Source organism: Scyliorhinus torazame, chromosome 9, assembly GCF_047496885.1.
Source record: "Scyliorhinus torazame isolate Kashiwa2021f chromosome 9, sScyTor2.1, whole genome shotgun sequence".
NCBI lineage: Eukaryota > Metazoa > Chordata > Chondrichthyes > Carcharhiniformes > Scyliorhinidae > Scyliorhinus > Scyliorhinus torazame.
The window spans coordinates 261,480,483-261,495,299 of record NC_092715.1 but is presented as its reverse complement, the minus strand read 5'-3'; the positions used below and the strand labels follow the sequence as shown (position 1 = coordinate 261,495,299).

The window sequence follows — 14,817 nt, the reverse complement described above, 5'->3', positions numbered from 1 at the left end:
TACAGAAAATTTCAAATTAGGTTTTTATGTCACTATTTTGACAGACGATTGGCTATTGAAAAAATGCAGCGTTCAATTATGTTGGGGAAACATAGTTATCATCCTTTAGCAAGGCTGGTAATCGAACATTCCTGACTTAAAATAAATCTATGCACACCATTAATCAGGCAACAGGTGGAACTCCACACAAAGGCTGTTGAATCTACCAGAATAATACGTTTCAATCTGAAGTCAAGGCTTCAGAGACCAACTGTACTTAACGTCGGCGCTTAACTCTCCTTGAACCAAATGTTGTTGTTTGAAAATTGAAAGCTTGTAATTGTTGAAGAATGATGACTTAATTTAGTGGGAATTTTAGCAAAAGACCATTGTTGGGCCTAATCCTGAGCTGCCAAAATGAGAGATCCACTTACTCTTGTTACAGGAGGCAGTAGGCTTACGTACCAGCTGGTTGGGTAGGTCGTAAAGCGGGTGGTGGGGTGGGTGGGGGGGGGGGGGGGGGGGGGGGGGGGGGACATCTGCTCACGTCCGTCATTTCCCAGTTCCAGTCTTTTGAAAATTCCTATTTATACTTAGATCCACTAGGGCCTCTTTTTGGGATCCACGAAAGAGCCCTGAGGCATTGCCGGCCATAAACAGGGGTTTGAACGCAGAATACAGGGGTGGCTTGGAAGAAGACCTTTTTTGTCCGCCACTTATCATGACCTTTACCCCAGTCGGCATTCCATTCCTGACGATCTTCCTGATGGCAACCGGGAGCTTTGGAGACGGGACTCTTCCCAAAGGTTTGCTTCAGTGATTGAACTGTTCGGCTTAACAAATTGCTTTGTATTGGGGCAGATTTCTGCGTGCTGTTCCTTGACAGGCTTTCTTACACCGTCAGAAGTGGTAATTTCATTATGCTGCTCACTGGCCCAGTTTAACTTAAATGAAGCAAAATGCTACTGCTAGTTAAAATAGCCCAAAGCTGTCAACAAGCGTGACACTGGTGCAATATATTGAGCTCATATTTGCTGCTCATGTTTTGCTGTGTTAGAAGTTTAGCAAAGTTCATTTATTACGATATTGTTTATGAATTTTCTGTATGACAGGATGTCATGTTGATTTGGGAATTAATGAGTCGTATAATAATTTCGAACAATTAATTAATTGCAAGGTTGATTATGAAAATAAACTATCCTGGAATTGGCTGATTATTGGTTGGATCAGGAAATACCAGGAGACTTGTAGCAGTGGAAATGCCCAGGGTACGAATAAACCAAGGAAGTTTGTTGTTTATGGTAACTGGTTGTGTGTCTAAATAGATGTTGGTCAGTCACAGTGGGTGCTGAGCTATTCCTGGGGCAGTGAGGTTGGGATACACGAGAACCGGGTAAACCGGGTGAATAGGGCCTGAGGGGTACAGGAGGTAGGGGGGTTAGAAAGTGAAATGTGCACAGCGCGATCCCAATCCACCACACAGGCACGACTGCCATTTCTACACTCGCGGATATCGAGTGTCGGAGGGTCATGCGCTGTGGGGGGGCGGGGGGGGGGGGGGGGGGCACGACGCTTATTAGCATCTTTAAATCAGGATTGCGGATTAAAATCCACTGCCTGTGCCGCATGGTGGCGCAGTGGTTAGCACTGCGGCCTCGCGGCGCTGAGGTCCCAGGTTCGATCCCGGCTCTGGGTCACTGTCCGTGTGGAGTTTGCACATTCTCCCCGTGTCTGTGTGGGTTTCGCCTCCACAACCCAAAGATGTGCAGGCTAGGTGGATTGGCCGCGCTAAATTGGTCCTTCATTGGAAAAAATGAATTGGGTACGCTAAATTTTAAAAAAAATTCACTGCCTTAGGACAGCACGGTGGCGCAGTGGTTATCACTGCTGCCTCACGGCACCGCGGTCCCTGGTTTGATCCCGGCGAGAAACCAATATCACCACTTAAGTCCCATTTCCATATAATTAATGAGAGCAACCCCAGGTCCAACGGCCTCCCGTCATTCATCGGCCTCCCCAGCAAGTGGTCACACTGACGCCAATTAGTACTCCTTTTGAAAAACGTGAACCTGACGGAAGGGCTTCCGTGGGGAGCCGAGCAGGTGAGTAGACATCCTTGCTCACAGGCAAAGAGACCACTTGCCATCCCAGTGCTTGGTTGGGGGTGGCGGACCCTCTGCGGGGGTGGGCCACCATGGGAGGATGGGGGAGAGGCGTTGGGGGGCAACTGGAGGTCCTATCGCTCGTGGCACCACCATGCCAACCCTTGGATCCAAACCCCATTCCGGGGGCAACCCCTGTCCTTGCCCACCTGCCCCACCGATCGCCCATAACCTCCACCGACTGCCGAGGTCTCTGGCCGTTCGGCTGAAGGCTATTGCTAATAGGGCACTTCACACAACACAAGTGGATTCCCGTGGGTAGGCGGGCCATGTAGCAGGTGGGAGTCACTGCCTAGCATCCCAATCATACCTAGATGACTGGACATTGCAGGAGTCAACACCACACACACAGCAGCCAACATCCGAACACCCAGGGGATGGGACACAGCCCTCGGGACACGATCACGGCCGGAGGGTGGGTGGGTGCCATGGGGTGGGGGGATTGTCAGGAGAGACAGGTAAAGGGTCCCGGGATCAGCCCGCATTGTGGAAGAAAGTGACAGAGGCATCATAATGTTTGTGCAAAGAGTTGTTTAATGTGCTGCGCAATACCCCATTTCTGATAGTGCCGCCCCACCAACACCCCCAGCCCCCAACGCCACCCCCTACCTAACCACTCCCCCCCCTCCTCTGGTGCCCTCAGTGGTGCTCAACGTGCTTTGCCCTTCTAGCTCTACCACTACGTCTTGCTGTTCCCCCAGGATGCATATCTGAGGTGGAGGCGGCCAGCTGCTTACCTCGTCCCGTGGCCCTCGATGACCCTGGCAGGCATCCTCTGGGAGATCTGGCGCTGGAGGGCTGCGGCTCACTTGTCAATGGCACATGCATTGCCGTGCCGCCCAGTCCCGTGTGCTGACCCCGAGACGCGGCCTCATCAGTGGGGTGGAACTCGGGAGTGCTGGTGGCTACCCCATCGCTGCCCATGGGACGGGTCTGGGTTGGCACTCAGTGCCCCCTCCTCCAGGTCGGTGCCCTTAGTGCCCTGGGGTTCACCTTGGGACGGAGGGGCAGCTGGTTCGAGCCCCGGCTGCCCCTACATCATCTGGCTCTGCCAGCCCTGGCGGAGTCACGTGGTCCGCACTATGGTGCCGACGACCTCAGCCATGCCCATCTGTGACAGGGACAAGCTCCGCAGCTCCTCGGCCATTCCCTTCTGAGAGCGGGACATGGCCCACAGAACCTCATCAAGTTTGGCCTGGTACTGGGTGACATCTCCCAGTGAGTCACATTTTGCCGAGACCCTCAGCCATGGCTGTCACTGACTGTGCGATGCCTTGGACACCGTCACTCACGCTGCCGACGTCGTACACCAGGCTCTCCACCGCGGTCGCCACCCTCGCAGTGTTGGCCTCAGTGCCACACATTGCCGATGCCAGCTGCTGTACCCGTAGCCTCTGGGACTCCTCCAATCAGATATGGATCTGCTGGAGTGACGCTGAATGCCCAGGTCGGTCCCTATTGTCCCCATCAGCTCCGGGTAACCCTATTCCAGAGGCTCAGCATCAGGCTGGCACCCAGCTGGGTCCTGGGATCTGGCGGACCTCTCGCCTGGGGGTTCCTGCCTCGGCCTGATGTGCATCAGCAGCGGTCTAGTACTCACCAGATTGTGCCCCAGAATCCTGACCCCCAAAATGTCCCACTGAGGTGTGTGTATCTGCGCTGGTGGAGGGTGGGGATGACAGCTGTTACGCGACTGTAATGACTGCATCCTCGGACTCTCCTCTGAGGTGTTCTCCTCAGAGTCAGGAGAGGGGGCCACCCAGGATGGCTCGATGCTGTCGGCCGGAGGACTTGCGGGAGAATGGACATGTGATCAGTGGGAGGGATGGGTCAGTCAGTAAGGCAATAATAATTCACCTTTGGCAGGTCCTCCGGGTGGAGCCCGGTGGTTCCTCACCTCTATGGCGTCCGCCAGCCTCCGTATTGGTGACCGCCCTATTCCCGGCCACACCGGTCACCTCCAGGGCCCAATCCTTAAAGGAGGTGAGGATTCTCAGGGCCAGCACACCTCCGCTAGTCTGAGCCCTCTCCCGATGATTACGGGAGAGCTTTTCCTGAGGGGACATAGAGAGGGCATCGTTAGCCACCCACATGGTTCACAGTGGTGGGAGGGGGGTGTGGAGGGAGAGCCTGGATGGAGGGAGGGTTAGGGGTAGCCTGGGGGAGATGCTCCCTTGGGGGTTGAGGGGTGGTGGGTTGGTGTCTACTCACTCGTGCTGTCCGGTGAAGGTCATTGACCTTCTTCCGACATTGGAGTCCAGTCCTCCTGATCACACTGCCTGAGCTGACAGCTGCCACCACCTCGTCCCAGGCAACGCTGGCTGCTTGTGACTCACCCTCTCGGACCCCCAGAGGAACAGGACATCCCTCCCAGCCTCCACCGCATCCAGGAGCCTCCCCAGGTCAGCGTCCTGAATCTTGGAGCTGGTCTCCTCGATGCCATTGTTGCGAGCTGGCTGGGGTTGGTTGAGCAAGTGCAGCTTGTGGTATTATACGTATTACGGTACCTGAGAGGCTGAAGTACCATTGGTAGAATCTATATGCTTGCTATTGGCGCGAGTGTATAATAGCTCCGCCCTCATAGGTGGGGTATAAGAACCCGTGCCGCCCCAGCAGCCCTCATTCTGTACCTGAGCTGCTGGGGGAAACATCTAGCTTATTAAAGCCTTCAGTTGGACTACAACCTCGCTTTAGTGGTCATTGATCGTGCATCAGTTTAATACGCTAGATTTTAAGAAGAAAGGATGGAGCTCCGAATCAAGCCGGAGTGTCTGCAACTTAGCCCCCACGTGGCGAACTCAGCGGCAATCTTTAAGCACTGGCTGGCGTGTTTTAAAGGGTATCTCGGAACTGCCGAAAACACACCCACGGGAGAACAGAAACCACACGTCCTACACTCAAGGGTGAGCCCGGAGATTTACACCCTCATCGAGGAAGCGGAAGACTTCGATGCAGCAATCGAGCTGCTAAAAGACACTATATTTGCCCGGTAAAGCAGGTCTACGCCCGGCATCTGCTTGCAACAAGACGGCAAACGCCTGGGGAATCGTTGGAGGAATTCTACCGTGCACTCCTGGTGCTGGGCAGAAGCTCCGGCTGCCCGGAGCGAACACACAGAACTCTTAGTCCGGGACGCTTTCGTGAAAGGTAGGCTTTCATCACAAATCCGCCAGCGCCTGTTAGAGAAAGACACCCTGGGTCTTAGGGAGGCACGGGCCCTTGCAGGCTCCCTGGACGTGGCCTCCAGGAACGCCCGCGCCTACGTTCCCGACCGCGCGGCAGCCCACTGGGCAGCGTGGAACACCGCAGCGGCCGACCCAGAGACTTCCCCCTTTCCCCGCAGACCTGCGCTGCAAGGTGGCCTGGCAACCCCGAGGGGCCCCGTTGCTACGTTTGCGGGCAGGCCAAGCACCCCCGCCAGCGCTGCCCGGCCCGTGCATCCACCTGCAGGGGATGCGGCAAAAAGGGCCATTTCATGGGGGTATGTCAGGCACGAGCGGTGGCCGCGGTCACCAGCGGCGAATCCGGACCTCCACCACAAACCTCTCCACGGGCCCCGTGTGGCCAGCGGTCGCCGCCACCCTCATATCCCAGGGCCACGTGCGGACCCCGGGCGCCGCCATCTTGTTCCACGGACGCCACGCTTGAGGGATGGGCGTCGCCATTTTGTGCACCCCCGGCCATGTGCGACCAATGGGAGACGGCATCTTGGATGAACCCCCAGGACCCCAGCTCGGCCGACCACATACTGCCTGAACAGAATTCCCAGCTACTGCGATTGGCCTCGGTGACTCTGGATCAATCTCGACCTCGAACACTCTCAACCGCTACGATGACCGTTTTCATCAACGGGCACGAGACGTCCTGCCTAATTGACTCTGGGAGCACGGAGAGCTTCATACACCCCGACACGGGAAGGCGCTGTTCCCCCCTCATCCACCCTGTTAATCAAAAAATCTCCCTGGCCTCCGGTTCCCACTCAGTGGAGATAACGGGTTTTGTTTAGCAAACCTCACAGTCCAGGGAAGGGAGTTCAAAAATTTCCGTCTCTACGTCCTTCCCCACCTCTGCGCGGCCACACTCCTGGGTTTAGACTTCCAGTGTAATCTCCAAAGTCTGACCTTCCATTTCGGCGGTCCTATACCCCCCTCACTGTCTGCGGCCTCGCGACCCTTAAGGTCGATCCGCCTTCCCTGTTTGCGAACCTCACCCCGGATTGCAAACCCGTTGCCACCAGGAGCAGATGTTACAGTGACCAGGACCGGATCTTTATTAGGTCAGAGGTCCAAAGGCTACTGAGGGAAGGGGCCATTGAAGCCAGCAACAGACCCTGGAGAGCTCAAGTAGTGGTGGTAAAGACCGGGGAGAAGCATAGGATGGTCATCGACTACAGTCAGACCATCAACAGGTTTACGCAGCTGGACGCGTAACCCCTCCCCCCCATATCTGACCTGGTAAACAGGATCGCGCATTACAAGGTCTTCTCCACGGTGGATCGTATGTCTGCCTACCACCAGCTCCCCATCCGCACTCGTGACCGCAAATACACTGCCTTCGAGGCAGGCGGGCGGCTCTATCACTTCTTAAGGGTTCCCTTTGGTGTCACTAACGGGGTCTCGGTCTTCCAGCGCGAGATGGACCGAATGCTTGACCGGTACGGTTTACGGGCAACATTCCCGTATCTCGATAATGTCACCATCTGCGGCCACGACCAGCAGGACCAGGACACCAACCTCTGAAAATTTCTCCAGACCGCTAAAATCCTTAACCTAACATATAATAAGCATAAATGCGTGTTTAGCACCAACCGTCTAGCCATTCTCGGCTACATAATGCGAAATGGAGTTATAGGCCCGGCCCCCCGACCCATGCGCCCCCCTTATGGAGTTCCCCCTCCCTCACTGCTATAAGGCCCTAAAACGCTGCCTAGGGTTTTTTAGCTACTACGCCCAGTGGGTCCCCAACTACGCGGACAAGATCCGTCCCCTGATCCAATCCACAGTCTTCCCCCTGTCGACGGAGGCCCGCCAGGTCTTCAGCCGCATCAAAGCAGACATTGCAAAGGCCACGATGCACACCATCGACGAGTCCCTCCCCTTCCAGGTCAAGAGCGATGCATCTGACGTAGCTCTGGCGGCCACCCTCAACCAAGCGGGCAGACCCGTGGCCTTCTTCTCCCGTACCCTCCATGCTTCCGAAATCCACCACTCCTCAGTCGAAAAGGAGGCCCAGGCCATAGTAGGAGCTGTGCGACAGTGGAGGCATTACCTGGCTGGCAGGAGATTCACTCTCCTCACGGACCAACGGTCGGTTGCTTTCATGTTCGATAATGCACAGCGGGACAAGATAAAAAACGACAAGATCTCGCGGAGGAGGATCGAACTCTCCACCTACAACTACGAGATCTTGTATCGTCCCAGGAAGCTAAATGAGCCTCCTGACGCCCTGTCCAGCGGCACATGTGCCACCGCACAAGTGGACTGCCTCCGAGCCCTCCACGAGGACCTCTGCCACCCGGGGGTCACTCGCTTTTTCCATTTCGTCAAGACCCGCAACCTGCCATACTCCATCGAGGAGGTCAGGACAGCCACCAGGGACTGCCAAATCTGTGCAGAGTGCAAACCGCACTTCTACCGGCCAGAGAGAGCGCACCAGATAAAGGCTTCCCGTCCCTTTGAACGCCTCAGCATGGACTTCAAAGGCCCCCTCCCCTCCACCGACCACAACACGTACTTCCTGAATGTGATTGACGAGTACTCCCGGTTCCCATTCGCCATCCCCTGCCCTGACATGACCGCAACCACCGTCACCAAGGCCCTCCATAGCATCTTTGCACTGTTCGGTTTCTCCGCTTATATACACAGCGATAGGGGTGCTCTTTTATGAGCGACGAACTGCGTCAATTCCTGCTCAGCAACGGTATCGCCTCGAGCAGGACGACCAGTTACAACCGCCGGGGTAACGGACAGGTAGAGAGGGAGAACGGAACGGTCTGGCCCTATGGTCCAGGAACCTCCCAGTCTCCCGCTGGCAAGAAGTCTTCCCGGATGCCCTCCACTCCATCCGGTCACTACTTTGTAAAACCACCAATCAGACACCTCACGAACGTCTCCTTCTCTTCCCCAGGAAGTCCTCCTCTGGGACCTCGCTCCCGACCTGGCTGGCAGCTCCCGGACCCATCCTGCTCCGAAAACACGTGCGGGCGCACAAGTCGGACCCGTTGGTCGAGAGGGTCCATCTTCTCCACGCTAACCCCCAGTACGCCTACGTGGCGTACCCCGACGGCTGACAAGATACGGTCTCCCTACGGGACCTGACGCCCGCCGGAACTCCACGCACACCTCAGCCACCAGCCCCACCCTCCCCTCCACTGCAGCACCTTACAGGAGGATCGGTCCTTCCCGCCGCCCCTGCCTATGCCCCCCCACCCACCGACACCCCCCGCAGGTGCTCCCTTCCCAGGTCAACCGTTTTCTCCACCAGCGCCGTCTAGGGGTGCTGAAGCTGCCATGGAGATCGAAGCCACGCTCCCGGAGTCACAGACGCCCGAGCCTCCACCCGAGTCACCACCGAGGCTCCGACGACCACAGAGGGCGACCAGGGCCCCTAAGCGACTGATTGCTTCATTTTAACTGTAATCTGTAAATATAAAACACCGAATGTAAATAGCTACCAGACTTGTAAATAGTTACTAAACACGGTACGGGGGTATTACAGTACCTCCATAACTAATTATACCATGTTGTTATGTTTTGTAGTTGCTGGCCACCGCCCCCACCGGACTTTTTTTAAACAGGGGGCGAATGTGGTATTATAGGTATTACGGTACCTGAGAGGCTGAAGTACCATTGGTAGAACTATGCTTGCTATTGGCTTAGGTGAATAATAGCTCCGCCCTGCTAGGCGGGGTATAAGAACCCGTGCCATCCCAGCAGCCCTCATTCTGTACCTGAGCTGCTGGTGGAAACATCTAGCTTATTAAAGCCTTCAGTTGGACTACAACCTCGCTTTAGCGGTCATTGATCGTGCATCACAGCTTGAGTGCTGCTCGACGTTGTTAGCGGGGGGCTGGCGAGCACGTGGCCGGCGAATCAGCTGGCGAGCCGGCATTCGGGCCTCGTTAATTGGACCAATTGAAGTTGAATAATATTGCCGGCCTCGCTGGGCTGAGCAGCCGGAAACGCCCGGCAATTCCCGCTCGCCGCAGCACTCGGAAAGCTTTCCGGGTAATTGCGCCCTCAGTTTCATTTCCGTGAAATCAGGCTTTCTGTTTCCGCTGCCTTTTCAGGAAGAGAGTTCCAAAGACTCATGATCCTTTGAGAAAAATAATTTCTCCTCACCTCTGTTTGAAACGGGCAACCCCTTATTTTTGAACAGCGATCCCGAATTCCAGATTATCCCACAAGAGGAAAGATCCTCTCCACATCCACCCGCTCAATGATCTTTTATGTTTCAACCAAGGTGCCTCTTACTCTTCTAAACTCCAGCGGATACAAGCTTAACCTTTCACCCTGCCCTCATAAAACGTTCTAGGTGCTAGTCACTGAGGCATCGCGTCTTGCTGCACAGAAAGAGGCCCTTTGGCCATTGTGTCTGCACCGGCCAACAAGCAGCTGGAACTGACCACTGTCCCAATGATCCGAGATTCAGGCAGAGTTAGTGTTCGATTGCGGAGTCGCTGTTAGTTCGCAGTGGCTGCAGGTATATACAGTCCAAAGATGGGCAGGTTAGGTGGGTTGGCCATGCTAAATGCCCCCTTGGTGTTCAAAGGTTACGTGGGGTTACTGGGTATAAGGGGGATAGGACGGGGGAGTGGCTCTAAGTAGGGTGGTTTTTCAGAGGGTCGGTGCAGACCCGATGGGCTGAATGGCCTCCTTCTGCACTGTACGATTCTATGGTGTAAGCCATGTTTGTGTTCTGAGCCCAGTGCAGTCTGACGGAAGATTTCCAATCAGCTTGTCTATCCCACCAGTGAAGGAGGCAGAGACTGAAGGTTGTCGAGGGGGAGAAGACAGATTGGATATTCCAAATCGGATATTATTGCGAACATCGACCAGACCGAGGGCCTTGTGTGTGGAATCAGTATAAGGTGGTTCCGCAGTGCTTTGCCAAGCTTTATCATTGACCCGTCCAGTGGAAGTCCAGCGTTGCCAGCACGCACATTGGCAGAAAGAGGAGGAGGAGGACAGGGTGGTTGAGATTTTTCTGGGACTCGGGAAGATGCAGATGAGGCGGGGACGTTCTTTGAAACAGCAGAGAATGTGAAGAAATTCTCTGTCCATTCAGAGTGGCCCAGGAACCTGGGGCGGGATACTCTCAGCCCAGGCCGGGCCAGACAAGCACCGCGCGACGCCGGTCTGCCGATTCTCCGGAGAGCGGTGAATCGGCGTGGGCACGGCGCCGATCGGGGGCGGCTCTACGTGATCCCCCCCGGCGATTCTCAACCCGGGATGGCCACTCAAAAAATCCGAGTCCTGTCGGCGCCATCCACGTGTGCTCTTACCCGGCGGAACCTCGGCGTGAATGCATCCGGGGACAGCCTGGTGGGGGGGGGGGGGGGGCCTCCGCTGTGGCCTGGCCCGCGATCAGGGCCTACCGATCGGCGGGCCGGCCTCTCGGGCTGGGGGCCCCTTTTGTTCTGCGCTGACCGCTGACGCCGGGATCGGCAGCTAGAGCGGTGTGGGTCGCTCCAGTGCCGCGCTGGGGGCATCAGAATCGCTGCTCCTGAGGACATGCTGACGCCATCAAGAAACGCGACGGCGTTTACAACGGCGTCAACACTTAGCCTCAGGATCAGAGAATCCCGCCCTTGTAATATGCACAAAGCCCACTGGAAGATGGAGCTGACGGATGGAAGAGGAGGCTGAATAAACGAAGAGGGAGAAAGGAGTCGAAGGAAGTGCTGATAGGGTGAGACGGGATACGAGCGCAGGGAGGAGGCTCATGTGCAGCATCAGTACCAGCAGTGAGCCGATGGGCCGAATGGCCTGTCGCTGTGCTGTACCATGCTCTGTAACCCAAGCTGAGGTGAAAGATGGCAGCTTGAAGATGAAACATTCAACACACATCCCAGAATTTTCCAAGAAATGAAGCAAGGAAATGTTTTCAAAGGCCATGCGTGGAGTTGCAGGAATGTTTGTCTGATATTTTAAGCCATGGACCTGGACTAAAAACTGTGTGAATACAGGGAGTTAGAAAGAGAGAAAAAGTGCCCAGATTGATTGGAAAAATCAGTAGGGAGGAGGAGTCCAAAGTGGGGAATGTGAGGTTATCCAGGATTCCTACAGTGCAGAAGGAGGCCATTCGGCCCATCGAGCCTGCACCGACCCTCCAAAAGAGAAATAATTCTGAGTATTTTCTCAATGGTAAGGGTGTCGGAACTGCCGGTGATATGATTTATTTTAATTTCAGACACAGTAATCACTAAAGTCTAGTTCACAGGCAGAAAGAGTAATCAGAACGGTGATTGGTCCTGGATGTCTACTAGGTTTACTACGTTATGGCAATAATAACCCGTATTTGTGTGGCACCTTTAATGTAGTAAGTTATTGTTGTTGTTTCTGCGGTTTCCCCAATGCCGCTGTAAGTATCTCGACAGGATTTTAACACCACACTATGGGCAAATTTTAATCGAAAGCCACAAATCCAGAAGACATCCCGCAGAAGGTAATGGGGCTTTAGTTTTTAGGGAGGGGGTTGTTGGGAGGTTGTCTGGGTGGGGTTAGAATGTAGTATGGGAGGGGCGGGTTGGGAGGGATCATGGGGGTGGGGGTGAGTAGTTGATCAAGGGCTCGATGGGCTGGGCCTAGGGTGAAGGGATCGGGTCAGGCCTGTGGGGTGGGTTGGGCCTGGGGAGAATATGAGGAGGGGCAGGGTGGGGGTGGCTGGTTAGGTCAGAATAGGTCAGGTCGGGTCTGGGGAGGAGGGCGTCAGGGCCAGGCCGGGGCTGGCGGGGCTGGGGAGGGGTGGGGGGGGGGAGGTTGGGTCAGGCAAGAGGATAATCAGGTTGGGGAGTAATGTAGGGGTGTCTGAGACATAGGGGTTTGGGGTTCCGTGGGGGTCAGGGTGGGTCAGTGCTATATTCACCCAGAAGCTAAAAGTGATGTTAATTCTTCTAACTTTCTTTGGTTACTATTGGTGTGTGACAGTCGGACGATATGAAGTTTGAGTTGAAATTGTATTATTGGATGGTCTCCTGCACAGGACAATTGCCCAAAGTAACTTGCTGGGCAATTGCCGTGTAATCTTCAGGAGGAACTTCCTGGGAGGAGCGAGCAGTTCCCCAGTGCGTCTTTGGGGTACCTTCTGGCTACCGCTGGACCGCCCCCCCCCCCCCCCCCCCCCCTCCCCCGGAGCCCGGGGATAATGTGCCACTGTCTTACCAGCAGGAGGGTTAGTAACCATTGTCAGTTAATGGACAAAAAAGCCAGTAGGGGATTGCGGCGAATTGTTTTTGATGTAGCAAGTTATTACAATCAGGAAGGCGCTGCCTGTGAGTGCGATGGAAGTGGATTCAATAATAACGCTCAAAAGAGAATTGGACCATCGCCTAAAAATGAAACTTTTGGAGACAGAGCAGGTGAGGAGTCGGACTCATTGTTTCCTAATCCTTTCCCTTGCCACCAACTCCGTCATTCTCCTGTATCTCTCTGAGGCTGGAACAGACGTCACCCATTCCCGTTGTTCCGCCACTAGTGGCCTCGTCTTCAGCGGCCTGGCATCTAAGCTCTGGGATGGCAGCTTTCCATCACCCCACTTTTCACTTTCTTCCTTTGAACCTACCTTGTCTTTGGTCACATCTCTTAATGGGGCTTGGTGTCAAATAAATATTGCTTTATAATCCTCTTGTGAAACGTCTTGGGAATTCTAGTTATGTTCAAGGTTGTGTATAAATGTAAGCTGTTGTGACTTTTCAGCTGTTTCAGCCAGCTAACGCAGGTACGGTGGGCTGAATGGTCTCTGCCTATTGCATGATTCTATGAGTGGCCAGTCCTCATACATGGGGCAGTGCCCGGAGGGGCGGGAGATCCCGGCGGGATGGAGTGGCGTGAACCACTCCGGCGTCGGGCCGCCCCAAAGGTGCGGAGTCCTCCGCACCTTCAGGGGCTAGGCCCGCCCCGGAGTGGTTTGCGCCGCGCTGGCCGGCGGGATAGGGACCTGGCGCCACGCCAACCGGCGCTGAAGGGCCTCCGCCGGCCGGCGAGAGTCAGCGCATGCGCGGGAGTGCCGGCGCGTGCTGGCGTAATCCCCGCGCATGCACACAGGGATTTCCGTATCGGCCGTTGTGGTCCTCTGCGATAGGTGGCGGGGGACACACACAACGAGCCCCAAATTAGGATCCGCGCCGGAAGTGAAACATCACACGAGTCACTGCCAGTGTGCCAGGAGCAATTCCAGGGTGCCCAGGTGCCAGATTGGCACTGCCAATGGTCTGGGTTGGGCGGGCCTTGCCAGGTAGAAGGGGGGTGAGGGGGGGTTCCTAGGGGCCTCCCCAAAGTTGGAGGGGGTGAGGAGTGGGTCAAAAGAGAGGGGGGAGGCCCTGAAAGCTGGTGGGGAAATTGGGGCAGCTATCGAAAATGGCACCCCGATTGGCGAGGAACCTTTCCTGTGAATCTCGCCAGCAGGAAATCCCTCTAAGTGCAGCCTTGGCAGGGAGAAACACCCGAAGCCAAATAAACGGCAAAGTGGCGTCGAATAGCGGGATGTTTCCCGGCGCTACAGCCACCAAGAAACACTCCGCTAAACGCGCCGTTCAGTGGACTTTAACTTGAGTCTGCTGTATCGCGCCCGGAACCTTTCACTTCCACCCAAGGATGCAGACAAAGCCAAGCTTTGGTATTTCATTCCAAAGACAGCATCACTGACAGTTTAGTGCTCCCTCGGTACGGCGCTGGGTGTGTCAGCTTGGATTATGTGCTGAGTCCCAGGGACTGGGATTAAACCCACCGCTGGCTGCCTCCGAGGTGAGAGTGTCACGCATTGGGCCATAGTTGACACCGGCTACTCGGGCGTAGAGGTCCGTAAAGTTTGCAGCCCCAGACAGGGACAATGATCTTTCCAAATACCATCACCATGAGAAGAGTTTATCGGAAGATGGCCACGATTCACAGATACAGCGAGAGGGTTGCTCCAAATTCGAGACGGTGGTGGGGTCTGCCTCCGCCTGCTGGCTCCTCGAAGATCCTGAGGGGATTTGATAGGGAGGATGCGAAGATTCACTTTGCGAGGAAATCTAGAACTAGGGGACGCAGTTTAAAAACCAGGGAACCTCCGTTGGCCGATGCCAGCATCGGGAAATGTGATTGGGCGGAGACCCGGTTCCGACGGCAAACTAGGCGCCGATTTCACGGCAAATTGCAATTCTGCTACGCCTCAACAGCAGCGTCGATATGTTCCAGAACGCACGTGCAGTAAACACCGTTTGCATATCATTAGTGGGTCTGATCCGGTATTCTCCGGGGCCTCCGCGAGGCTCCGCCTCCGATGGGCCGAATTCCCGACGGCAAGGTTCACGTGTGCTTTCAAAAATCGTGAAATCGGCGTGGTTGCTGATGAGGGAGACGGGTGGGGGTAGGGGGTGCGGGGGGGGGAGGAAAGTGTCCAACATAGCCATAGTTTGCTGACAGGTGTGCTGCTCGTCGGGGGGAGTAGCAGGGGGTGGCCGGAAGGTGGGCTT

General features: G+C 55.4%; 1 protein-coding gene across 2 annotated transcripts in view; it reads left to right on the top strand.

The window, feature by feature from the left end:
- Positions 1–560: 560 nt before the first annotated feature.
- The window catches only part of LOC140429847 (muscle, skeletal receptor tyrosine protein kinase-like), a 267,141-nt gene continuing 252,884 nt past the window's right edge, over positions 561–14,817 (top strand). For both annotated transcript variants that reach the window (XM_072517334.1, XM_072517333.1), the window contains exon 1: positions 561–785. In XM_072517334.1, coding sequence (XP_072373435.1) covers positions 701–785 — 85 coding nt within the window. In that variant the 5' untranslated portion in view covers positions 561–700. The remainder of the gene's footprint in view (positions 786–14,817) is intronic.